This window comes from Notechis scutatus, chromosome 8, assembly GCF_049901735.1.
Source record: "Notechis scutatus isolate UNSWTSFEM ecotype Mainland chromosome 8, rNotScu1.2, whole genome shotgun sequence".
NCBI lineage: Eukaryota > Metazoa > Chordata > Lepidosauria > Squamata > Elapidae > Notechis > Notechis scutatus.
Window position 1 is genome coordinate 13,504,470 of NC_142016.1, and position 25,584 is coordinate 13,530,053.

At 42.0% G+C, this 25,584-nt stretch overlaps 1 protein-coding gene and 1 long non-coding RNA gene across 2 annotated transcripts in view; one reads left to right on the forward strand and one right to left on the reverse strand.

Annotated features, from left to right (window-relative positions):
- Positions 1 to 13,749, reverse strand: part of TCEA3 (transcription elongation factor A3) — a 38,626-nt gene extending 24,877 nt beyond the window's left edge. Inside the window, exons 1-5 of the mRNA XM_026676110.2 lie at positions 13,241 to 13,749; positions 7,363 to 7,425; positions 5,696 to 5,801; positions 4,657 to 4,780; positions 63 to 134 (exon numbers count right to left, since the gene is read on the reverse strand). Of these exons, the coding sequence (XP_026531895.1) occupies positions 63 to 134; positions 4,657 to 4,780; positions 5,696 to 5,801; positions 7,363 to 7,425; positions 13,241 to 13,309 (434 nt within the window). The 5' untranslated portion in view covers positions 13,310 to 13,749. The remainder of the gene's footprint in view (positions 1 to 62; positions 135 to 4,656; positions 4,781 to 5,695; positions 5,802 to 7,362; positions 7,426 to 13,240) is intronic.
- LOC148129892 (uncharacterized) lies at positions 13,093 to 25,321 on the forward strand. Its single transcript, XR_015750464.1, has 3 exons — positions 13,093 to 13,198; positions 21,840 to 21,957; positions 25,209 to 25,321. It is a non-coding gene; the product is annotated as an uncharacterized LOC148129892 (long non-coding RNA).
- The last annotated feature ends 263 nt before the right edge of the window (positions 25,322 to 25,584 follow it).

Below are 25,584 nucleotides of genomic sequence, written 5' to 3' on the forward strand. Positions count from 1 at the left end.
CAGGTATACCTCATTCCTTTCACATCTTTTAAAATAATTATATTTCCAATTACAGAGGATACCTGTCTGATTTGGAGATCAAGGAAGAACTACTCTTCAGCATGACTTCATGTGAGCTGGATTGATTCAATTTCCTAGAAAAGGAAACAAGAGACCATGATCGAGGAACAACTGCGAACTTGTGGAGGAGGTCGGAGTTTGGGGATCGAACCATTTTGCTCTTGAACTTGAAAAATTCACACTTCTCTTCTTGGTACCTCTGTGAAGCCACAGACTTTCAAGTTTTTCTCCCAAGGTTATAACAATGACTTATTGATCAAAACCAGAAGCTCGCTTTCCAACTGAATTCAGATAAATCAAGATTTGAGAAGGTGCTATGTAATTTTGTACACTTGAAACTATAAATCAACAAGCAAAAAAAGAATCACCCATCTGCTCCACCACCAACCCTGGAAAAATGACCTTCTTCCATTTTTCCAATTTATTTATTTTTTAATTTTGATTATGCAATGCTCTGCTTTCTGCAATCCTTAATCAACTCCTTATCACCCATCACTCCTTATCACCCATTCCCTCCCACTTGTGACCGCATGACTGTAACTTTGTTGGTCGTATCCTTACGATTTATATTGACTGTTTCCTAGTATGATTTGATTACTTATTGTGCCCTATGACTATTATTAAGTGTTGTATCTTATGATTCTTGACTCTTGACGAATGTATGTATGTTTTCTTTTATGTACACTGAGAGTATTTGCATTAAAGACAAATTCCTTGTGTGTCCAATCACACTTGGCCAATAAAGAATTATTCTATTCTATTCTATTCTATTCTATTCTATTCTATTCTATTCTATTCTATTCTATTCTATTCTATTCTATTCTATTCTATTCTATTCTACTCTACTCTACTCTACTCTACTCTACTCTAATAAACCATAATTTTCATTTAATAATAATGTCACCACTTACCAACAAAAAATTATCCATTTCTGCTTTGAAGCAAGACAAAGACAAATATTGAGCTAATTCTTTTTACTAAAACTGTAAGATCGAGCAATCAGATCCAAGGGATAAATCACATTTAGCAAACCCTACAGTCCCCTTGTTCAATTCCCCCTGTTTTAGGGTCCATTTCAGCCACACTCCAAACCTAGAAATTTGATTTCTGCACCAGAACTGAGCTGTACAATTTAAGTGTTTCTCAAAACACTCGATTTCTCATGTTTTTTCTTTCTTTTATTGGTTTCAACAGTCTGACGTAGGTGGAAAAATATGTTGTGGTCAGAACAATCAAACAATTAGAGATTTATGATTCATTACAAATTACTTGGAAATCTACTTGTAAACGCTAGAGCTCTTCTGATTTCAAAAGGCTGTCTTTGCTCAGAAGGGGGTGGCTGCCCCCTCCCCAATTGCAACGCAGGAAAAGAGTGGACTGCCCCATTTGTACTCCCGCGCACTCCGAATCAAATGCAAAGCAATGCTCCCCCCATTCAATGCCTTCTCTTCACCCCTTTCTGCTCTAAGCCTTGATTCGGTGATTCAAAAGATGTTTTTTCTACAGGCTGTGCAGTCCAGATATACTACAGCAATAATGTATACCAGTAGTGGCTAACCTTTTTGGGCTCCTGTGCCAAAAATTGTGTGCGCGCCATCGTGCACACACTCATGTGCCAGCACCCAGAATGCAATGCGCATCTCCCTCCCCACGACCCCTGTGCATGCGCACGCAATCCCCCACCACCACCCCCTTACCTGCACTGCACCTCAAGAGTTGATTTTGCAGCTGGTTTGAGGCCTTTTTCGGCCTCCCAGAGGCTTGGAAAAAGCCTCTGCAAGGCTTTTCAGGCCGAATTATAGGCCTGTTTTGTCACTTCCAGTAAGTGACGAAACGGGCCTATAATTTGTCCTGAAAAGCCTTGCAGAGGCCTTTTCCAAGCCTCTGGGAGGACAAAAAAGGCCTCAAACCAGCCGAAAAATCAGCTGTGAGGCGCACACATGTGCAGTGAAGTAAGTTTTCCTGAGGCTTGCGTGCCACCACAAATGGCTCTGCATGTGACTTATGGCACGTGTGCCATAGGTTTGCCATCACGGGTGTATACTATAGGGGTGTCAACACTATACACTATAGGGGTGTCAAACTCAAGGCCGCACAGGGATTGCTTAAATGGGCCGCACAGGGGGTGCTTAAATCTGGCCCACAGGACTGTTCTGGAAATAGCAGAGGACTGGCCCGCAGTGCCTCTGGCAGACAAAATGGGGCACGGGGGAACACGAGGACCCCACATGCGGCCCATTTTCAGCCTGGACGGCCTCCTGCAGCACTTTGCCAGCCAAAATGGGCTACGGGGGGGGCTGCATGCGTCTCCCCGCGTCTCACCCCCCAGCCAGCCCACAAAGAACTACAGTACTGATCCAGCCCTCGAAGAAATCCAATTTGACACCCCTGCACTATAGCAAGTCTTTCTCATCCTGAACAACATTAAACTATGTGGACTAAAACTCTCAGAAAGCATGCTGGGTGGGGAATTCTGGGAGTTGATGTCCACAGTTTAACATTGCTAATGGTTGAGAAACACTGCATTAGAATGTATATCCTGTAAAACGCACTTCCTTGTTTATCCTGTAAAACGCACTTTCCTGATATAGAAACTGTAGTTTCTATATCAAAATAGTTAGTTTACTTTATTGATTAGTCCTTGGGCCACATCAAAGTGCAAAATTCCAGACACAAATCATTACTAAAATCTGATAAAAATAATTTAAAATGGAATTGGATAAATACAATTTAAAATGAAACTGGAATAAATTTTATCATACTTTATATCTATCTATCTATCTATCATCTATCTATCTATCTATCTATCTATCTATCTATCTATCTACCATGTTTCTCCAACAATACGGCCTCCACCAATAGGAAGGCCCAGCATGTTTTTTGGGCATAAAATCAAATTAAGCCCCTCCCCCCAAATTTAGGCCTATTTTAAAATATGCAAAATAAGGGGGAAGGGCAGGGAGACTTGCCGTTAGGAGAGCCCGGCGGACAGGAATTCCTCACCACCAGCCGCTCCTAACGGGCGATCATGGCGAAGCGCGGAGAACTCCCTACTCCCACCAAACACCTTGCTGCAGACACCTTTGGCACACGCCGCTGTTGCTTTCCTTCTGCCCATTCCGCCGCCACGTTTGAGCTGCCGCTTCCGTGTTTGGAGTGCCGTCGCCATTTGGAGCTCCAACGCGGAAGTGGCAGCTCCAAACATGACGGCGGGCGATCTTTTATTTTGGTCCGCGCGAAGTTCAGAGCGAGCAAGAGAGGGAGACTGCGATGCCTCCATCCGAGATGGCAACCTCACTAGTGGATCACAACGTGGCTGGAACCCGAATCGGCGGGATACGATTGCGATCTTTTTGGAGCGAGAGGAAAGGGAGAGAAGAATTGCAAGGCGTAATTTGCAGAAGAGGAAGTGGAGAGGTGTGCTCAGAAGCAGCCTAGAGCGCATGCTGCAGTCCCAAACCAACTCAAACACGAGCCCAAGGACCAAAAGCATGTGAGAAACACGGTATCTATCTATCTACATACATATCAATCTCTATCTATCTAAACTATCTTATCTATCCATCAATTATCTATCTGTCTGTCTGTCTGAGAATAGCTTTTCTTATCCAGTTAAATTGAATTTCTACTGCTAAGCAAGATAGGTGTGTTAAGAAAGTGGTGCCCGATTTTATGCCTCGTTGTCACAAACAAATCGCTGCAGTTATGTGAATTATGCGTTCCTTGAGGGAATTCAGCTCACCCCATTAATTCTGCTTATCGGAAACCACCTGGGAAGGTTGCAAATAGTAATCACATGACCTTGAGTGACTGCAACCGCCGGAAAGAGACACTGATTGCCGAGTGCCTGAACTTTGATCATGTGACTTTGGGGATGCTGCGATGGTAGTTAAGTGTGAAGACCAGTGGTAAGCCACATTTCTCGGTGGCACTGTAACTGAACAGTCGCTAAAACAGATGGTTGTAAGTTGAGGACTACCTATGTAAATGAAGACTGAATCATCCAGGCCAAAAGTATCTAAAAAGATTAAATCAAGGCAACTGGACCAAAGTTTATTACACGGAGACGTTTCGTTACGCATCCACTTAAATTCTTCAGTCAAAATGACAATTTGGCCGAGATCAAGAGTCTTTAAACTTGGCAAGTTTAAGACTTGTGGACTTCAACTCCCAGAATTCCTGAACTAACATGACTGGAGGAGGAATTCTGGGAGTTGAAGTCCACTAGTCTTCAAGCTGCCAAGTTTGAAGACCCCTGGCCTTAATGACTGAGTCTTCATTTACCTATCGCAATACATTTTGGGGAGAAACCCCTGCAGTTGGTATGGGCCAGAGTTAGTACATTCCAATGACTCTCTAACTCTGCCTAACTAAATTTTTATTTTGACCGAAGAAGTTACTTGGATGTGTAACCAAATCTTTCAGTTTAATAAACTTTGGTCCAGTTGCCATGATTTAACCTTGTTAGGTACTCAAGGGCTATCTGCAGCCAATTCTGCTCAAGTTTACCCAGCATGGTATTTGCAAAACACCGTTACCCTAGCTGTTTGTTGCACTACTGACAGATTTGTGCAAACAGCTTGAAAATGCCAATACCTGTCTTTCTGTTTTCTATCAGGATTTTTGCAGACATCCACAGAGTTGGAAAGGGCCCCTTCAGCTTTCCAGCCAGAGACAGCTATGTCTTTCTCTTTCTTCCCTTTCTGTGTCCCAGATGACTCTGGAAGAAAAAGTTCAGGTAGCCAACTGAACAATGTAAGGACACCACTCGGTGACCGTGAAAAGTGCCATTGTCACTCAGCCCTTGGTATTCTCGCTTTGGTTGGATTGATGAGGATCAAAGGCGTTAAAAGTAAATTTCTTCTCAAGAAAAGGGGATTGAAAAACATCTGAATCCCTTATGCTAACCTTTCTCCCAAGTTGTGTCATTACAAATCATTCTATTTGTCAAGGGGAAAAAGTGGAATTAAGGGCAAATGCCGCTTATATCTAAATCCCTTCTTTTATAACAAAGATTACATTTATTCCCAATTTGTACTATTTTTGTCCTACACATTCACAGTTAAAAATAATAACCCCAGAGCAGGGCAATTAGTTGCAATAAACAAGGTTAAGTTTTAAAAATAAGTTACACTATTTTTTTTCAAAAGTACTGCAGACAGATCATCTTTAAAAATAGGGGATAGCTAGTTAAAAAGTTCCATGATGCAGCACCACAGAGGCAAACAAGAGAAAATGGGGTAGATTAAAGCATCTACTCAGGACAACTAAACTGGAAAGCCATTTTGTATCCAGGATGCCAGTCCATCATTCTGAGTGGTGCGGTGGCCTAGAGGTGGAGCTCTCACCTCACAGTCAGGAGGCTTTGAGTTCGATCCTAGGTGGAGGCAGGTATTTCTGTCTCTGGGCACAATGAGAATATATCTACCGAACAAAACTTCACACTGGGGACAGGAAGGGCATCCGGCCAGTAAACACTCAGCTCCATTCAGTTGCCTAGATTCCACCCCAAAAAGGGATTACGGGATTGTTAAAAGATGATTCCATCCCATCATTTTCTTCGCATCTAAGAATTCCCCAAATCTGATGATTGCCATTTCTGATCATCCATCATAAAGAACCGCTGGATTCTTACCTAATAGCCTCTTCCAGTTTTTGATAAGGAGTTTAGCCAGCGCCACCACTTCCTTGTCTGAGCAATGCTTACGCACTGTGTTAACAGCCACACCAATTTTGGTGGTCTGAAACAAAGCAAAGAAGGATTTACATTACTGGAATCCATACTTTGTGGGGAGAAGAATCTCAGTATCCCCATTTTCAAATCATCATCATGACATCAAGGGATGTCAAGATAGGGAAGACCTTCCTTTCCTCAAGATGCTTCATTTCCTTAATTCTTCCTCACCACCAATGAAAACAATCGGAAATCATGTATCCAGTTTATTTATTTACTAGATCCATTTACAGCACCCCTCAATTGCCAAACAGTAAGTGGCAGTGCATTAAAAAGATCCACATGTGTTGGGGGTTAGCGGCTTGTGAAAATCTACACAATTGGGTGCAACTATAATGAAAAGAGATGGGCCTCCATTTTGATATCTTGCAGATTCTGGTGTTCCCTGGCAAGTAGTCCTGATTGAAACCAAGCAAAAAGAAAATGATAAACCATTTAACAAAATCAGCATTAAACCACATTGGGTAATAAGGGAGGACACCATAAATACAAAGGTGATCAGACAAATTCTTAAAACTTCAGGAGCAATTTGGTGTCACACTTGGGAGATACGATCTTCAAGGGTAAAATAGACTTAAAATGTATTAAAATTATCTTCAGCTTTCCCAACCATGCATCAGACTAGAAGTGAAAGATATCTAAGTGTCCTCAAATGCTGGCTTACTGGATGGCTTTGATTCTCTTCTTCTCTCTCAGCCTCCCTTCTCAGGGCTGTTGAGAAGACAAAGTGGATACCAGGAATAAAGAAATTCATCTGCAATTCCTGGAGGAAAACTGAAATTAACCTAATACAGGCTGATGACAGTTCTTTGCAAGAGATGTCTGTTTTCCATGCTGGTTCTGCTATCAGTAATTTTCACTATCCTTACCATGACCATATTAAGCATGTGTCATTGTGCTTAATGATCACAATGATGGCAACCGGAAGTGCCAGAACTGCTGTTGATAACCATCACAATAACATGACATCTTGCCAGTGGTGGGATTTAGCCGGCTCATACCGGTTCAAGCGAAGGGGTTGTTAAATTACCCACCCACCCTGCTATCAAAGTGGATCCTGGCCACTGCACTGCAATGGAAAAACCAGTAACGGAGTGGTTGGTGCAAGGGAAGGAGAAGGCCGCTTTCCCTCTTTCTTCACCCTGCTCCTTCTCCTTCCCTCATGCTGACCACTCCGTGGCCCATTTCTCCATTGGAGCACAGCGCCCAGGACCCGCTTTGATAGCGGGGAGAGGGGTAATTTAACAACCAGTTTGCCCAGGGTCAGGTTGGCCATCGTGGGAGGCTCGTTCCACATATGGGGCGGAGCTGGAGGATGGTGATAGGCCACGCCTCCCGTGACAGCCAACCTGACCCTGGGTGAACCGGTTGTTAAATTATTTGAATCCCACCACTGCATCTTGTTTTAAAACTGTATTACTTAGCAACGGAGATGCTGTTCCCCATAACCATCGTTAGATGAAGACTGCCTGTTTCATAGCTGAAACACAGGAATGCCTGGAGTTAAAAGGCCTGTTAAATGGGTTCAAATCTACATTTCTCAAGAGAACCAAGCAACGCAGCCTTACCTGCAGCAGCTCAACACTCATGGTACAGCTATTCAGTTTCTTCAAGAGGTCCATAGCTCCTTCCTAAGAGGGGGAGAAAGAGCCCAGAAGGCATCATTTATACTTCAGTTTCTGTTTTTCTTTCCTTTTCATCCTTTAAATGTTCCAAGAGAGCAAAAAGTGCCTCTTCTAAAGCACACAGAGGTTGCAAACGCTCTCGTAAAAACGCCTCCCATCTTGAATGCAGCTGGTCCCAAAACATTCACTTTTATTTATTTCATTTTCAGCCCACCTTTATTACTTTATAAGTAACTCAAAGTGGTCCACAGGCATAATACTCCTTCCTCTTCCTATTTTCCCCCAAAACAACCCTGTGACGTGGGTTAGGCTGAGAGAGAGCGATTGGCCCAAATTCATCCAGCTGGCTTTCATTCCTAAGGAGGGACTAGAACTCACCGTCACCTGATGATTGGCCCAAAGTCACCCAGCCTACTTCCATCCCTAAAATGGAACTAGAACTCACAATCTCCTGTATTTTGATCTTTTAGCCCCTTACCTCCTTCACAAGTCTTTCATTTTTTTAAAGTATTTCCTAAGAGTTTCTGTTTGGCTTCTCTAAGACCTTGCTATAAATAAAATATGAGGCAGGAGGCTTGGAAATTAAATTGGAACATGCCAGTTTTTCAATCATAATCACTATCGCTATTTGGGGCATTAGCCAAGATAAATTGCAAACGAGATGTCTGAAGACATTGATCGGGTGATCTTCGGGCAATAGATATTCCCAACTGGATTTGTTAGTTACAGACACGGGGAATAAAAAAAAAAATTCTTTCTCTAATTTCTGACATTAATAAGAACATATCCATGAAATAGATCAGTGTTTCTCAACTTTGGCAGCTTAAAGATATGTGGCCTTCAACTCCCAGCGTTCCCCAGCTAGCTTTCTGAAAGTTTAAGTCTGTACATCTTCCAGCTGCCATGGTAGAGAAAAATGAAACAAGACAATCTGGAAGGGAATTTTCTTGCAGAAGTTTCATTACCCAAACTGGTGCATTGATGATGTTACCTAGTTTAGATAATGAAAAGTCTGCAAGAAAACAACCAAGCACAGAGAGCACCAAAGCCCCCTCATTTTAACCGCAGGCCATAAATAATCTCCTTTATTGGTACTTCATCCTATATCAAAACACCGTAAGTAAAAGAGGTGGTTAAAAGCTTCCATAAAGCACTGCATATATATCCTGATATCTTTTCCGAGCCTGCTAATAACCTGTTTCAGCAATATCATCCCCCACCTGAATACCTTTGAAGGCCAAAGATAAATCCAATATATAACTTTGCCATCTGTCTCTTGCATAGATTCAGTTCCCTGCAATTGCCAATCTTCTACTCGTTTTGAAAGCTAGGGAAGAGCAGAAAGATGGGCGGTAGAGGAGGAGAGAGAAAAAGAGAAAGAGCAATAAAACCTATGCTTCGTTTTGTTGTTGTCTTCACGCTGTGGTGTATGAATATCAGAAACGGAAGGAACATTGCACTGAGCCATTTCGATCACGTTAGTCAGTTCTAGAGATAAGCAAAGTTTCCTCACCTAAAGGCCCAGATTATTTACTCCTACATACCTCTGTATGCCACCTACTCCACATTTCTAGATAGCTCACAATAAAACTATTAAAACATCAAGAAACAAAATATTTAATACATTGTGTGCTTGCTAACGTTATCTCCTTGGTGGCAGAGTCAGTCAATGCTAGACACCAGGAAATTCCATGGCTGAAGACTGGCTTGGGGAGTCAAAAAAAATAGCCTGGAAGAAGGCAGTGGCACATTGTTTGCATATTATTGCCAACAAAACAATATGCATGTGTTCATGACATGATCAAGAGCCAAACTTAACTTGACGAGAGTTTACTTTTCTAAATTATTAAAAAGCAAAATGGAATGAGAAACATTGACAACACTGCAATTGGGACATGTTTCAAAAATGAGAATCGTGTTTACTTCACTGTCATCCTTATCCCCTTTGGCTTATCTTAGTTATTCCAGAAACATATTGAAGCTCAACGCTGCAACCCTGCAGCCCTTTTCAAGGTCCACTGACTGTTTCTTCATTCTAAAGAAAATTAGTGGCCTGTCCACCCAGGCTGGCCTCCCCACAAATCAGAATTTCTAATCATGTTCCAGCACAGTGTTTCCACTGTGGGAAGAACACTACCAGCTGTCCACCTTTATAGTTGAAGGGAGAACCTGGAAAATAAGATTAAAGAAATTATTTGTAGTCCACCCAGGCTAGAACAAAGTTTGCAAGGAAAGTCAAACATTAACTTCAAGATGTAATCATCTTGCTGTAGAGTGCTCAGTGTGTTTCATGCTTACATTTCGGGGATTTAAAAGGCTAAAGCCTCCGATTCTAACCAGATGCATTGCTTCTGCTGGCATGAAAGGACAAAATATATCTTTCCGCTTAAATAGGTTTCTGGAATAATTACGATAAACCAAAGGGAATAAGAATGACAGTGAAGCAAACACGATTCTCATTTTTGAAACATGTGCCAATTATAATGCCTTGGTAAGGCCACACTTGGAATACTGCATTCAGTTTTGGTCACCACAATGTAAACAAGATGTTGAGACTCTAGAAAGAGTGCAGGGAAGAGCAACAAAGATGATTAGGGGACTGGAGGCTAAAACATATGAAGAACGGTTGCAGGAACTGGGTATGTCTATAGTTTAATGAAAAGAATGACTAGGGGAGACATGATAGCAGTGTTCCACTATCTCAGGGGCTACCACAAAGAAGAGGGAGTCAAGCTATTCTCCAAAGTACCTGAGGGTAGGACAAGAAGCAATGGATGGAAACTAATCTGTATTATACCTGACACTGTGGTTTCTTCCCCAAACCCCAAAAACTTTAACCTTAGAGTGTCTACTATTGACCTCACCCCTTTCCTAAGAGGTCTGTAAGGAGCGTGCATAAGTGCACCAATGTGCCTACTGTCCCTGTCTTATTGTTTCTTTTTTATCATGTACTCATAACTATGTCTATACTTATACCTGTAATCTTATAATCACTTGACAAAATAAATAAATAAAATAAAAAAATAATCAGGGAGAGAAACAACCTAGAACTAAGGAGAAATTTCCTGACAGAACAATTAATCAGTGGAACAACTTGCCACCAGAAGTTGTGAATGCTCCAACACTGGAAGATTTAAAAAAGATGTTGGGTAACCATTTGTCTGAAGTGATGTAGGTTTCCTGCCTAAGCAGGGGGTTGGACTAGAAGACTTCCAAGATCCCTTCCAACTCTGTTATTCTAAGACTATTCTAAGAGTCTAGCCTTCTCACCGTTTTTTTAAACAGGAGCCCTTATAAAAAAAAATGATAGCTGATAGAAGCAGCCCCCATATAAGGTTTATAAAATATTACAGGCGGACAACTTCTGTTCTTTACTTGCCAAAGTGTCAATTAGTTTCTTTTTCTGCTTTCAGATTCAAGACATGTCTTTTTAATTGAACCTTTGAAAAGGCCCAGTGTGAGCATTTAAAGTTAGATACGCCTCCCCAGTTTAATCTAGTAGATGAATTATATGTTCTTCTGAATTTCCGTACATCATCCTGTTTGTTTTGTTAAGTCTGGATAGGTTCCAGAAGCCAAGGAACACCCTTTGAGGAGGGGGCACAAATGAGACAGACCACATCATATTTATAGGTGAGAGTTGACTTCTGGAGAAAAGCTGGCATTTGTTTTTGTTTTTTAAGTGTCATTTGTCTATTTGGGGATTTATTCTTTTTCGTATGAAAAAAAATGGAATAAATTGTCTTGCATTCTCAACAGCCATGCCTAGTGGGACTTCTGAGAGACCAAAAAGGAAATATGAGGGTCAGGAATAATTCTTAACCTCCAATTGGCTTATCCCTAGGTTAGGCAACAACAATATTACTATCAGCAATGAAATAACCTCATTCACTATGAATAGAGTCTGGATAGTGATAGAAGAGCGAGTCACTTTGGTCTAGAGCAGGGGTCTCCAACCTTGGCAACTTTAAGCCTGGCGGACTTCAACTCCCAGAATTCCCCAGCCAGGGCAGGAGTGTCAAACTCAAGGCCTACGGGCCGAATCCAGCTCACAGGGTGCTTAGATCTGGCCCATGAGGCTGACCCGGAAACAGTGAAAAACCAGCCTGCAGTGACTCTGCCAGCAAAAAATGGAACTCAGGAAGTCCACATGCGACCCTCATTAGCTCCATTTTTGCTGGCTGAGGGTTGCAGGAGACCACTACAGCCGAAAACGGAGCTCGGGAGCCTGTTTTTGCTGGCTGAGCACTTGGGCCACCACAGGCGCCCCCGACACGAGTGATGTCGAGGTGGCCACACCACCCCAGCCCTCTGAAGTCAAACACAACCCTGGTGCATCCCTCAACGAAATCGAGTTTGACACCCCTGGTCTAGAGGTTAAGGAACCAGGCTAGAAAGCAGGAGACCAAAGCAAAGTCCCACCATGAAAACCGGCTGGATGACTTTGGACCAGTCCCTCTCTCTCAGCTCAGCTCACCTCACAGGGTTGTTGTTGTGGGGGAAATAGGAAGAGGAAGAAGATGTGCTGGATATCTTCACTGCCTTGAGTTATTTGTAAAAATAATAAAGGCAAGATATAAAACCATTTTAAAAATATCAATTATCAGCAACAAAGTAACCAGACCCACTATGAATAAAGGTTGTAAGAAGAGTAGGCCCTGGAATGGATTTGTTGAACCAAGTTGAATCCAACGCCAGCGGAAAAGTCTACATACAGCCAAGGTTGGGCAAATAAACATTTGATGAAGCTGAAACATGTACTACTGGAAGAAAAGCAGGACTGCCTCCTCCTGCCTGCTGGCTCAAATCAAAATAGATTTTGTAGCTTAATTATACACTTCTAACATCTTGCTCCCTTCTCAATCTCCAAGGGCCTTTAGCTGAGACCTTGAATATGACCAACAAATAATCTAGGTTAGTATCGTAATTGCTAGTAAATATCTACTGGCCACCCAGAAGTTGTGGGTGCTCCAACACTGGACGTTTTTAAGGAGAGGCTGGAAAAGCCGTTTGTCTGAAATTGTATAGGGGTTCCTGCTTGAACAGTTGGTTGGACCAGAAGGTATCCAAAGTACCGGTATCCTTCCAACTCTGTTATACTCATAGGAGAAGCCCTCCTCCTGCTTCACCCAAGGGTTCCCATTGGCCTGGTGTCTTCCAAAATTTTAGGCTGGGTGGTGTCATGTTCGATTTAAAAAATAGGGATGTGGGCCACTCCACCTTACCAAAAGCAGATAGCACACAGGGCCCCCCTTCCCTCCTCCTGCTGTTATTTCTACTTCTCCCACACTATCCCTGCGTTAGGAGCCATGCCCCAAGATCAAATTTAAGAGCTCCAGCCTTTGCCAAGCACCTGTTTCCCAAAACCTTCCCTTCCGCCATCAGGAGGCTCTCGGTCTGAAAGTTAACTTGCAACTCGGATGTGAGTTCAGCTTGAATACACGCAAGTGGGAATGGGGTGTCGTGGGGTGGGGTGAAAAAAAGCTGGAACTTTCAAGTAAGTAGAGGAGATCGCAGAGTGAATGGCTACTACTGACTCAGCCAAGGTTACATGAATGTAAAACCACTTCCCCTTCCCCTCCCCCTCCCCCCGCGCGTTTTCCAAAGACGCTACTACGCCTCTTCGCCTGCTGAACGATTTGCAAACCCTCCGAAGGGCAACCGAAAGCGACTTGAAAAACAACCCACGGCGCGGATTGCACAAACCTCCCCCAAAGCCTGAAAAACGCGATTGTTGGTAGCAAAAGAGCGAAGGAGCGAGCCAGCCAAAAAGCGCAACGTAAAAAACACGTAGTACGAAGTTTTATTTTGTTTCCCTTACCGTGTTCTTCCTCGACACCATCTTATCCAACTTTTTGGCCGTCCGGATCAGCTCCTCCGCTTGCCCCATGGCTTCAAGCCGTCCAATCGGGCGTCCGTCCACACGCTCGAGGTCCAAAGAGAGAGACACGTGTCTTGTTTATGTACGTATGGATCAAAACACAGCTCGGGGGAATGATGATCCGCCCCCCGAGGTTGGGTCTCTTGTTTTCAAAACACTTCTAAGGGTTGAGGAGGGGATCGGATTGTTTATGTAGGGAAAGAAGAAAGAGGGAAAGTGCTTGTGGCGTTAAAAAAGGGGGAGTTTGGGAAAGAAAGGGGAAAGTTTGTTTTGCGCTAACTCAACTACAAGTTGGACCAAGGGAAGAGAGGAAAAGGGGGAGTGGCGAGCCAGGGACTTATAAACGACTTGCCATGCAGTCGAAATAGCACCCTGGGGACGAGCTAAATATAGGAGCCAAGGATCAAGTGGTGGAAAGCAAAAAGGAGAGACAGGGAAAAAAAAAGTACAGGCAGGACGAGATGGGCGGTGTTTGAGACCACGTGCGAAGGGGATGTGCTGAGAACTCCACCGGGTGGAGGTTAAAAGCAAGGAGATCTTTCGGGAGTGGCCTCCCGGGATCCGCTTCAGGGTTTGAAGGAGGCGAGGGCTGCCCACACAGCTGCCTTTTACGATGCTATTTACAACCCTAAAGCAGGGGTCTCCACCCTTGGCAACTTTAAGATTTGTGGACTTCAACTCCCAGAATTCAACTCTTCAACTCTGGGAGTTGAAGTCCAAAAGTCTTAAAGTTGCCAAGGTCGGAGAGCCCTGCCCTAAAGCTGGCTGAGGAACTCTGGGAGTTGAAGTCCAAAAGTCTTAAAGTTGCCAGGGTTCAGAAATGCTGCCCTGAAAGGGTAGGCCAAGGGTCTTCAAACTTGGCAGCTTTAAGACTGGTGGACTTCAACTCCCAGAATTCCTGAGCTAACCTGACGAGGAGGAATTCTGGGAGTTGAAGTCCACCAGTCTTAAAGCTGTCAAGTTTGAAGACCCCTGGGATAGGCCTTCAAGGTGACTCAGGCTCTCTTTCAATGGAATGGGGCACACCCTCCCCTCTACACCCCTTCCCCTAAATCAGAAATAATATTCCCTTGCTCCCATTTTTGAAGTTAAAGTTATAGCCTGCCATGATGGGATCAAGAGCTGCAGCTTGCCTAGGGTTTTGGTTTTGGTTTTGGTTTCAGGTCCCTTAGTGAAAAGTTGTGTTACAGAACTTTAGAAGGGAAATTGGCACCTGGTTGGTTGCATGGGGTTGTTGATACACTTTGACTGACAGAATTTGAATTAGATATTTGAAGGAAGGGGGGGGGGGAGGAGAGAGAGAGAGAGAAAGAGGAAGGCAGTTCCAAACAATATTGTTTAAAGTTTGGAGTCTTTCTATTTATAACCTAATTTGACACACCCGTTCTCTTAATTATTAAAATTGAAGATACATGCTTTGCAGAGGTGGTATTCAGCAGGTTCTGGAGAACCGGTAGCAGAAATGTATATCAGACACTAATACAATTGAGCGAGTCCAGAAGTATTTCACGAGAAGAGTACTACATTCCTCTGCTCACAACAGAATACACATACATACATATATATACATATACATGTACATATACACATACATACATTGGCCCATTAGCAAAAGTGGAGAGGGGATGAGTTTCTGCCTCTTTGAGTTTCTACTTTTCTTTTTTAGAGGAAATATCCTGCCTTTTTAGTATATCCTAAAATATTTCATTTTCCTAGGAGAGGGGTGGGTGTTAACTTCCAACAATTTCATCAGTTCAAGAGCCAATCAATCCATGGTACTTTCAGTAACCAGATCTGCATTCATTTGAGGGTATCTCTACATCGCTTCATTTTCCTTGGTACTCGGCTTTACAACACCACTGAAAAGGCTCTTGCTGAAATTGTAATCTTTTTTTCCCCGCATTGAAGTGCCCTTATTCTTCATGATCTTGACTCAGTCTGTGTTTCCTTTCCACCCTAGAATTAATCTCCTTCTAACTTCTCCAGCACAGTGACTTTTATCTGCAGTTCTCCTATCTTCACCAAAACATTAAAAAGAAAAGTTGTTTTTTAAATGTTTTAAAACCTTAGAAATAAGAGGACGCTTCCCCACCTCATTTCACAAAGTTTTGGCTTCATTCTTCTGGTGATACCATCACTTCTCAGGAAATGGCCCTGCAATGATCAGAGGCTTTGTTTTAGGGGAAAAATTGGGGCAGAGGTGGTATTCAGCAGGTTCTGACCAGTTCTGGAGAACCAGTAGCGGAAATTTTGAGTAGTTCGGAGAACCGGCAAATCCCGCCTCTGACTGGCCCCGCCCCCATCTATTCTCTGCCTCCCATTGAGTCCCAGATGATTGGCTGGCTCTTCTTTGGTTGCCCTGCCCAGGAGAACAGAGCTGGAAAGCAGGTTAGTGGGGTGGGGAGGGAATGGGGATTTTGCAATAACCTTCCCCCAGGAGTCCGGAGGGAATGGGGATTTTGCGGTATCCTTCCCCTGCGTCTGCCATGCCTGCCACGCCACACCCATAGATCCAGTAGTAAATTTTTTTGAATCCCACCACTGAATTGGGGCCCTCTTCAACTGTGGCTCAAACGTTCAACCCTCAGTACTAATATTGTCTTCTATCATACTCCCAGAGTTCTCAGCTTGACTCAGGGGAGGCTGAGACACAGAACGGGTCCCCATGGGAGATTTTGGCCAACCCCAGGCTGGCTGGAGAATTCTGGGAGTTGAAGTCCACAAGTCTTAAAGTTGCCAAGGTTGGAGACCCCTGCTCTTGTCAGGCAGGAAGAATTGGGATCACACAGTAAGTTCCAATTCAGATGGTTTATTGCTCGTGCCTATAGAAAACAATCTAGTCAATTAAGAGTCAGCACTAAATTGGTGATAGATGAGAGTGAATTGATTGATTGAGGGGTTAGACTTAGACATTTGTAGAAATGTAAGGACTCTAGACTCATTACTTGCTTTACTCCATCCCCAGGCCCTGCCTGCTCTTCTCCTACATCCTTTGCATTATAATATCGGAGGTCCACTTTGCCAAAATTTTCCTACTCTGACAATTGCACTATAGAGAAACACATAAACGAATTCTCAATCAATATGGATCCTGATTGGGAATTATGAGAGGTACATTCAAAACTATTAACACATCCAGGGGTAAAAAAAAATATTCCCCAAAGATTCCAGCTGTGCCCACTCTTGCAAAAGCAAGGAATTTTCTACACAATACAAAACTTCACTGAATTTTCCAACTCTTTTTAGCCGAGTGAGATCAATATGTCAAGAATCATGTTGTCTTTTTCTGTTCACATAGCCTTCAGTCTCTTATAAAGTTAAAATGGAAGAGTTAATTCCTTTCTGATTACTTTGAAATGAAGGTAGAGTTCCAAAATCTTTTTCCATAAAAACCCAGTAATTTTAGGATCCTGGAGAAGTCACTTCCTAGCTGATTCTGTTAATTAATTTCATTAAATAATTGTATCCTGCAATAGAGGCTACCACCCCTTTATCAGATAAGAAATTGGGCAGACCCTAATCTACTGTTTCATCTGGAACCATAACGTTCAGTTTCTTCGTCACATTTCATTTAACAGGGATCTTTTATCTTCTCAACACCTTTCCCCAGTTATCTTTCACCCTTTAAAAATGACACACCACAAACTTAAATAGAATCTCCCAAAGTGTTACACTTATAAGTCAAAATTCAGTCTTTTGAGCAGAAAAGGAAATGCAGACGTAATAAATAATGCTACACTTTTCAAGAAGTTTAAGAATAGTGTGGGAAACTGCAACAATATGAAAACTTTATCAATTCATATTAATTGGAGTCACATTTTATATGTTTACAACAAAAAACTACAACAGTATGGTGCTGAGTTATTTCATCCAATGCATTTCTAGGTGTGGATGTAACCCTTAAAAGCTGTTGCCAGAATCCTCAGGGCTAGATTATTAGGAACAACAACAACAACACACACCACACAATCACACATGCACACAGAGAGAGAAACTTCAGCAAATTGGCAACAGTCCGTTATTTCTGTCTTTCCCAAACAGCCAATTTTGTCTGGAAATCCTGACTTCTTCCCTCTCCAGGAGGAGCCAATTTACAAAATGCCATCACAAGAAAGAAGTTTGCATACATCCCAGGAAGAGGTAAAAACCTGCTTTCTTTGGAAAAAGAAAATATGCAACCTTTGTACCCAAGGCCAAGTGAATGACGCAAGGGATTGCACCTTCCTATTGGTTCCTGCCTCTATGGCTCCTAAGCCTCTGAAAATTCAGAACATTCCCTTTAGTTCTGTAGCCTGAGAGGGAGATTGTCTGATTGGTTCAACCAATCCCACCCCTTATCACAATGTTTCTCAACCATGGCAGTTTGAAGATGTACGGACTTCAACTCCCAGAATATAGGAGACAGACATGGAGCCTAGGGGTGGAGTCAGGAGAGGAATCAGCCTAGAATCCTTACATTCTACTAAATAATCCAAGTCCATCTTGAATTTGGTTAACTCTTATCTAGTGCCAATTTAGTGAGATTAATGTCAGGCCGGGACCACACATTATGTTCCAGCTAAGATGATTTACTGCTAATGCCTAAACACAAGAATCTAGTCAACTTAATGTCAACATTAACTTGGTGCAAAATAAGAGTTAACAGATTCCACAGATTCTTGGGTTGCTGGTGTGAGCATAACCACTCCAGACTGGTTCCTCTCTTGACTCCTCCAACTTCTGCTTCTTTTTCTCCTACTCAGAATTTTCCAGCTGGCATGCTGGGAATTGAAGTTCAGATATCTTCAAGCTGTCAAGGTTTATCAGGTTAAATGTAAACTTTTAACAGGTGCCCAGGTGATGTGCTGTGCTTCAGATCCAAAGGTAGAAAAATGCCATGGGGAGGTGGGTGGAAAGAGGGAACCTGTCAGGACTTCCTTAATTCAAACATGCCCATTTCCAAGATCTCACACTGTTCGTGTGAACCTATGCAAGATGCATCTTCTTTAAGGAGATATTTGTCTCAAAACACCTTTTCAACTTCGCATCCCATGTGCTGAGTGGGTGGAGGGTGACTTAGCACAAAGTGTTTAGTGGTTTATTGAGCAGACTGTGTTAATCCAGACAGGATCTTAATTTAGTAACCAGAGTAAGGAAGTTCTGAGATCCTTCAGCTGGAAGAGTGACAGAAGATGACAGGGTCTTTTGAATGCAAAATAAGCCACATACACTGGAATTATGGGGGATCTCTTCCCAAAAGACAACTTGGATATTTCCCCAGAGATCTTGATGTTCATCCTAGACATCTCTAGCCCATGACGGCCAAATGCTATTAGTTGCTTCCTAAAAGTATAAAACAAACATGTTTTCCACTTAGAATTGAGAAAGTAGACTTTTGTTCCAAAACGGAGATATTTAAATGCAATTAATTCAAATAGCAAAACAGGTCAAACGTCCATGATTAAAATGGAGTTCTGATCATTATCTAGAAAGCTCTCTTTAATCTTGTAGGCTTTTTTTTTTCGTGAAAACTGGGAATGTAGCTGTTACTTGGTTATGTTTCTCTTGAGTTTTATACAGAACCCAATTAAGACACAAGAATTTTGAATAAATCTATGATAATGGACTACATAGCAGCGCCACTCTATATATATTTTAAAACTTTATTAGAAATCGAGGACAAAAGGGCATTTTTGTTATGACACGTTCAGTAATAAAAAAGAAAGAAAATATCGTGTTTTTTTAATGCATTATGACCACAAAATTGCTGTTCGTTGCAATTTCATTTTACAGCAAGAGATAATTGGGTCCAGCAAACCAGTCAAAATACCAAAAGATCTTTTTCAAGAAAACCAATATTCTTGCAAGTTTCTAGTCTGAATAAATCTTGCAATATACACGAAGGAAATGAGACACCCTCGTTTTTAAGCATTTGCAACTAGCAAATGTAGCACCTCTGCCCACTGCCCTCTGCCGAATCATATCAGAAAGAAGGCAGTCCTAATTGTATTACCGCAGTATAAAAATCTGCCTTTCAATTTCTAAGTGTTCTTGCCTGTTAAAAAGGCTTGTTTCTTATCATAGGAAAGATTTTATTCATTCATTTGATATATTTTTATTTTATTTTATTAATTTTTTTATGCCACCCAACTCCCCTACAAGGTGACTCTATTCACAGGAGCAAAAATATCAGAAGGAATCCGGTATCACCATTACTGATTAATAAATCTTATTTAAAAACATAGGATTAAATGTGTGGACTTTAGTTCATGAAAGTTGATGCTTTTTTAATAAAATCTGTTAGCCAGAAAAAAATACTACAATTTTCCTTCCCCCTTTCTCTTTCATTTTTGTTTCTCAGTCAGTATTCTTGGGGATTCTTTGTAAGTGAGTGAGAGTGCAACTATTGTTGAAACTGTTTCTTATAATAATGGCTTCCTCTCGTTCTGTAGCCTTCCTGGCTACTCACCCTTCTCAAATCTGGGGGGGGAAAATCTCCCAGGACTTCTCCCCTAATGTCCTTCCTTGGGACTGAATGGAAGCGTGGCACCAGCCGTGGGAATGAACTGGTGTAGACCAGTGGCTCTCAACCTTTTCTTCACCATGGATCCCCCCTTTTAAAAACCTTTTGTGGCCACAGACCACCATGACTTAACTCAAGATTTAAATCATAAGGTTGCTTCAAGTCTTTGCGGACCCTCTGTGACATCACAGCCCACCCTCCAGGAGTCTACGGACTACAGGTTGAAAATCACTGGTGGAGGAGAGGGCCAGGATGAACCCAAGGGAGGGGTCAAATGCATCATCAGTCATGAGTCCCCTTGCACTCATAAAAGGTCTAAATCCAGCCCACCTTGAATTCCTTCTACTCTTATCTCCCGCTAATTTCCCTTGGCTGTTGATAGTTCAGATTCTTGTAGACAGCTTGCAATAAATCTTTATACCTTTGAACTCTCTGGCTCTCTTAATTTTCCTGGCGCTTGACAAATAATTCTCCATGACAGAAGGTGTGTGGATGCAAACACACACAGCACCGCTGTCACACTGAACAAATGCCAGAATTGCATACTCTACCAAGGAAGAATTTGAGAAGTCCCTTAATCTTTCCAGAAATTCCTACTAGATTGCAACACCTTTCAGAGGCGACTAGCAAGAAAAATTCTGCTGCAAAAGTGATGTGCAATCTTAAAAGGACAAGCCCAAGAGCTGCTTTGTGGTACATTATTCTTAAATGCAGTTTGTTAATCTGTGATTTTAGTAATAAAGTGTTTTTTTAAAGAAAGAAAATAAAAGAAAGAAAAGAAAGAAAGAAAGAAAGAAAGGAAGGAAGGAAAGAAGGAAGAAAGAAAGGAAGGAAGGAAGGAAGAAAGAAAGAAAGAAAGAAAGAAAGAAAGAAAGAAAAGAAAGAAAGAAAGAAAGAAAGAAAGAAAGAAAGGAGAAGATCTCTGATTCAAGCTTATCTCCTGATGATGTCATAGACTTGTCTATATTATTTTCTCACAAGAAGATGGAAGTGGTTTTCCATTACCTTTTTCCAGGACACTTTTCCCCCAAATTCACATCTAGCCAACAACCCTGGAGGTCTCCCATTCAAGTATTAACCTGGCCTGACTCTGCTTAGCTTCCAAGCCCAGACAAGATGAATCATGTGTCATGATCTGCTAAGAAGAAACTGTTTAGTTAACCACATATTTTAATGAGTTGACACTGGCAAACTATTGGCCTCTGGGTATAAGGGATTAAAACAGCCTAAATCCTCTCAATTCTTAAATTTTTGGCCACTTTTAATCTATGCTAAATTAAAGATGATGGATCTAAATCCCTAAACACTGGGAGATTAAATCATATCTCTGATCTGAACAGATAATTATAGTTGTAATTTTGGACAACCTTATCTAGGAAAAGCAATGAATATAGGAAGGTTCATTTTTTTGATTCATAGAGCCTCACAGTTACCCTTTTGTCTCCAGGAATATGTATCTTGGAATAAGGACCATCCAGGATCCAAGCACAAGGACATTTCATTAAGCCTCAAGATAACAAAATAACAGAGTTGGAAGGGACCTTGAAGTTCTTCTAGTCCAGCCCCGCTGCTCAGGCAGGGACCCCTATACCATTTCAGACAAATGATTGTCCAATCTCTTCTTTAAAAACCACCACCCACAACTTCTGGAGGCAAGTTGTTCCACTGGTTAATTGTTCTCACTGTTAGGAAATTACTCCTTAGTTCTAGGTTGCTTCTCTCCTTGATTAGTTTCCATCTATTGTTTCTTGCTTGCCTTCCGGTGCTTTAGAAAATAGATTGACTCCCTCTTCTTTGTGGCAGCCCCTCAAAATATGCAGATGTGGACTGCAGCTTCATCACAGCATTTGGAGCTAAAATGGCACTTCATGCTTGAGTCAATTTAGTGATGCTTTTTTCCTTCAAAATTGCTGAAGATAGTCGGAAGTCATTTTAGAGCAAAACTAATGCCGTTTGAAAAATGAGCTGCTACCTCAGACTGTTCTGTGGAACAGAGAAAATCTGATAAAATGGTTAATATGGGGCTTTCATTTTCAGGACAAACGCACGCTTTCAAATGTGCCATGCTCTTGTCAAAGTTTTGTCCCTGGGATTTCGTCAGCAAGTTAGCTGGACACAAGAAAATAACTGAGTGTACGAATTCTATAATAAGCAGGTACGTTGATCTCAAGATACTGAGAACCAATGCTTCTCGTAGACATTGCAGACCCCAAATATGGATGAATGTCTAATGCCATCAAATGCCACAATAAGGCCATTTGACACTGTCACAACTATAATCCGGGCTACACAGTACAGTTAGAAATAGGTAGGCCTCGACTTACGACTATAATGGAGCCCAAAATTTCCATTGCTAAGTGAGAAATTGTTAAGTGAGTTTTGCATTTTATAACCCTTCTTGCCACAGTTGTTAAGTGAATTGATGCATTTGTTAATAATATGGTTGTTAAATTAATCTGGTTTCCCCATTGACTTTTGTCAGCAGGTTGCAAATCACATGACTCCAGGATTCTGTAACCGTCATAAATATGAGTCAGTTGCCAAGCCTCTGAATTTTGACCATAGGGATGTCGCAATGGTTGTAAGCATGAAAAGGGGTCATCAGTCACATTTTTCAGTGCCGTTGTAACTTCAAGCAGTCACTAAATGAAGTGTTTTAAGTCAAGGACTATCTGTACAACTGTCATTTCTATAAGCAAAAGTCTTCTGCATCCAGAATTAATCCATAATATCTTTTTTTTTTCAAAATCACTTACAGAACCCCAAATATATGATTAAGAGGTTCACTTCTGACACACAGCAATCAGGAAGAAATGAAAAGCCCTCCTGCCAAAAAAGAAAGCTATTTGTTATTTAAGAATGTTGTACATAACTACCATTTCCTTCTCATATTCTCATTCCTCTTTCCTTAAGAGGATTTATGTTTTAAAAGAAACTAAAACTTTAGGTAAATAATCTGAAAGTCCAAAGCCAGGCTTTGTTACATAAACCTTTGTACATAGAGACTGACTCTTTCGTCATTAAAATATTTCTTCATAGTTCCTTCTACCTGTTCTTAGTATCCCACAAGTGCATTTCTGTAGGTTTTCAGTTTTTTTGCCTGAATATGTATCTGAACTGCCAGACGTTTCTATATTGTGATTAATTCTGCATGAACAAGAAAAATGGCAATTCCTCTCATTCATAGGACCTCAAGAAAATGGGGATTGTGGCACTGTTCTTAAGACACACCTTTCATCAGTCTAATTTTCTATCCAGACCATTTAACAATGTTTATATAATATCAATATATAATACGTATATATATATATATAACATTTTAAAATCACGTTTGTTGAGATCGTGTTGTGTGCAGTGAGTTCAGCCTCTTACTGTTTTAAAATGAGCAAGCATTCGCTGTCACAGTGCTTTTCTCTCTGTCTGATTCTGTTTTTATTTTTAATTTTGCAAATTTCCAATAAATCTACAAACTGGCGGATTTTGCAAAAGACCTGACTTTGAAAGGTTTGCACAAGAAGTGAATGAAAAAAACAATAAACTATACGTAGAATGAAAGTCTGAGCCTTGAAAACTGGTCAAACCAGATTGGGAAAATCCAAGACACAAAGAGATTTAACCTCTTAAGGAGCAGACCTTCGAAATGTTTCATGACCACGTAGGCACTTTGCATGATGGCATACATTCCAGGACATTTGGTTAACATCTAAAGCTTTGAGACAGCTGCACATGTTCAGAAGTAACATTTGAAGGGACATACATACATCTGTTTCCATTACAGGGAGTCCTCAACTTATAACAGTTCATTTAGTGACCGTTCAAAGCAGTGGTGGGATTCAAATTTTTTTTACTACCAGTTCTGTGGGTGTGGCTAGGCAGCATAGCCATGTGACTAGGTGGGTGTGGCTTTTTTGCTTGTTTTTTTTGCAGCAAACTGCCCCCCCCCCCAATTTTGGGGGCTTTCTGTGCCTCAAGGAAGCCGCCTGGGGAGGTGTTTTTGCTCCCAGAAGGCTTCCCTAGAGCCCTAAGGCAGAAAACTGAGCCTGGGGGGGCACAGCACCACCCCACTTTGTTTTGGGGCCTTCTGGGCCTCAGGGAAGCCTCCTGGGCGAAGCAGTAAGTCAGCAAGGGGAATTCGTAGGAACAGCTGATTGTCAGGAGGGGGGGACAAAAGAAATACCTTAAGGCAGGGGTGTCCAACCTTGGCAACTTTAAGACTTGTGGACTTCAACTCCCAGAGTTCCTCAGCCAGCAAAGCTGGCTGAGGAACTCTGGGAGTTGAAGTCCACAAGTCTTAAAGTTGCCAAGGTTGGACACCCCTGCCTTAAGGTGTGACTGGGCGGGCTAGCGTCAAGTGGGCAGGGCAAGCGAGTGACCAGCGACTGGGTCGGGGGCGTGGCCAGCCAGAAGTTACTACCTGTTCGGCGACCCACACCAAATCCTTGCTACCGGTTCGCTCGAACCGGTGCGAACCGGCTGAATACCCCACCCCTGGTTCAAAGTTACAACAGCCCTGAAAAAAGTGGCACGATCATTTTTCACACAACCATGGCACTATCCCCAGGTCACCTGATCGAAATTCAGATCTCAGCAACTGCCTCGCACTTAGGACAGTTGCAGTGTCCGGGTTCATGTGATCACCTTTTGTGACTTTCCGACAAGCAAAGTTAACGGGGGAAGCCACTTAACAACCGTGCTACTAACTTAACAACTGCAATGATTCAGTTAACAACTGTGGAAAGCAAGGTCATGAAATGGAGCAAAACTCACAAGTGTCTCATTTAGCAACAGAAATTGTGGGATCCGTTGTAGTTGTAAGTTGAGAACTACCTGTGTTACCATCCTTATTTTAAATTTAACAAGCCTTTTTTTTTTCAAAGGTAAATTGAAGTCTTACTTTAGTGATGGAGAGGTAACTTTGGATTATCTTAGCTGGATTTCCTCTGTTCCATTTTTTTTTCACTTAGCCAAAACCCTCGTGCCCTCTCCTTGAGCTCAGCGAGAGGTAGAGAAAACTTCAAGTTATATTTGGCATTTTAGGAAAAAGGCTGAATTCAAATGAAGTGAGCTGCATTTCACCCCCAGTGGATTCAGAGAGAATTTGTCAGGACCCCCAGCCCACAAATTTCATGGATATCTACATTCAGTTTCTTTAATCTAGATGTGGCCATTATTTTTCTAACAACAAAAATGAAGCTTGGGATAGCAGTGCTTTTTTTTTCTAAATCAGCAAGCCTCTTGAAATGTTTCCAAATTTCAAGCTATTGAAAACTGAGATTTTTATCCGCTATTCATGTCAGAAGCCCTTTCAAATTATAGACGTATAATGTTCAACACGGAGCAGATAAAATAATAGCGGAGGACCACAAGCAAGCTTGACGTGCTGTCTCATTATTATTATTTTTGCAGGTTTCGTAAATGGCCCCTTGTCCCTTTCAGACACTCTGTTCTTGCCTGCAGTACTTTTAAAATAACTTTGCACAGCAGGGGTTTTTACCCAACAAGGTGAGGTGTTTTTTTTTTTAATGAAGTTGTTTAGAGCAGGGATCCCCAACCTTTCGGACGCCCGCCCGGTTCCGACATCAGCTGGCGCCGCCCGGTCGCGTAACTGGGCGCCGCCATCTTTTATGACGGCGCTCCGTTTTAAAAGATTAGCGCTTCTGGTAGCTTTTTCGGTAGAAATGGTTGTTACAAAAAGATGGCGGCGCCAGCAACCAGCGGCCCGGTAAGGCTTGTTCTGCGCACCGGTCCGCGGACCGGCGGTTGGGGACCCTGGTTTAGAGAA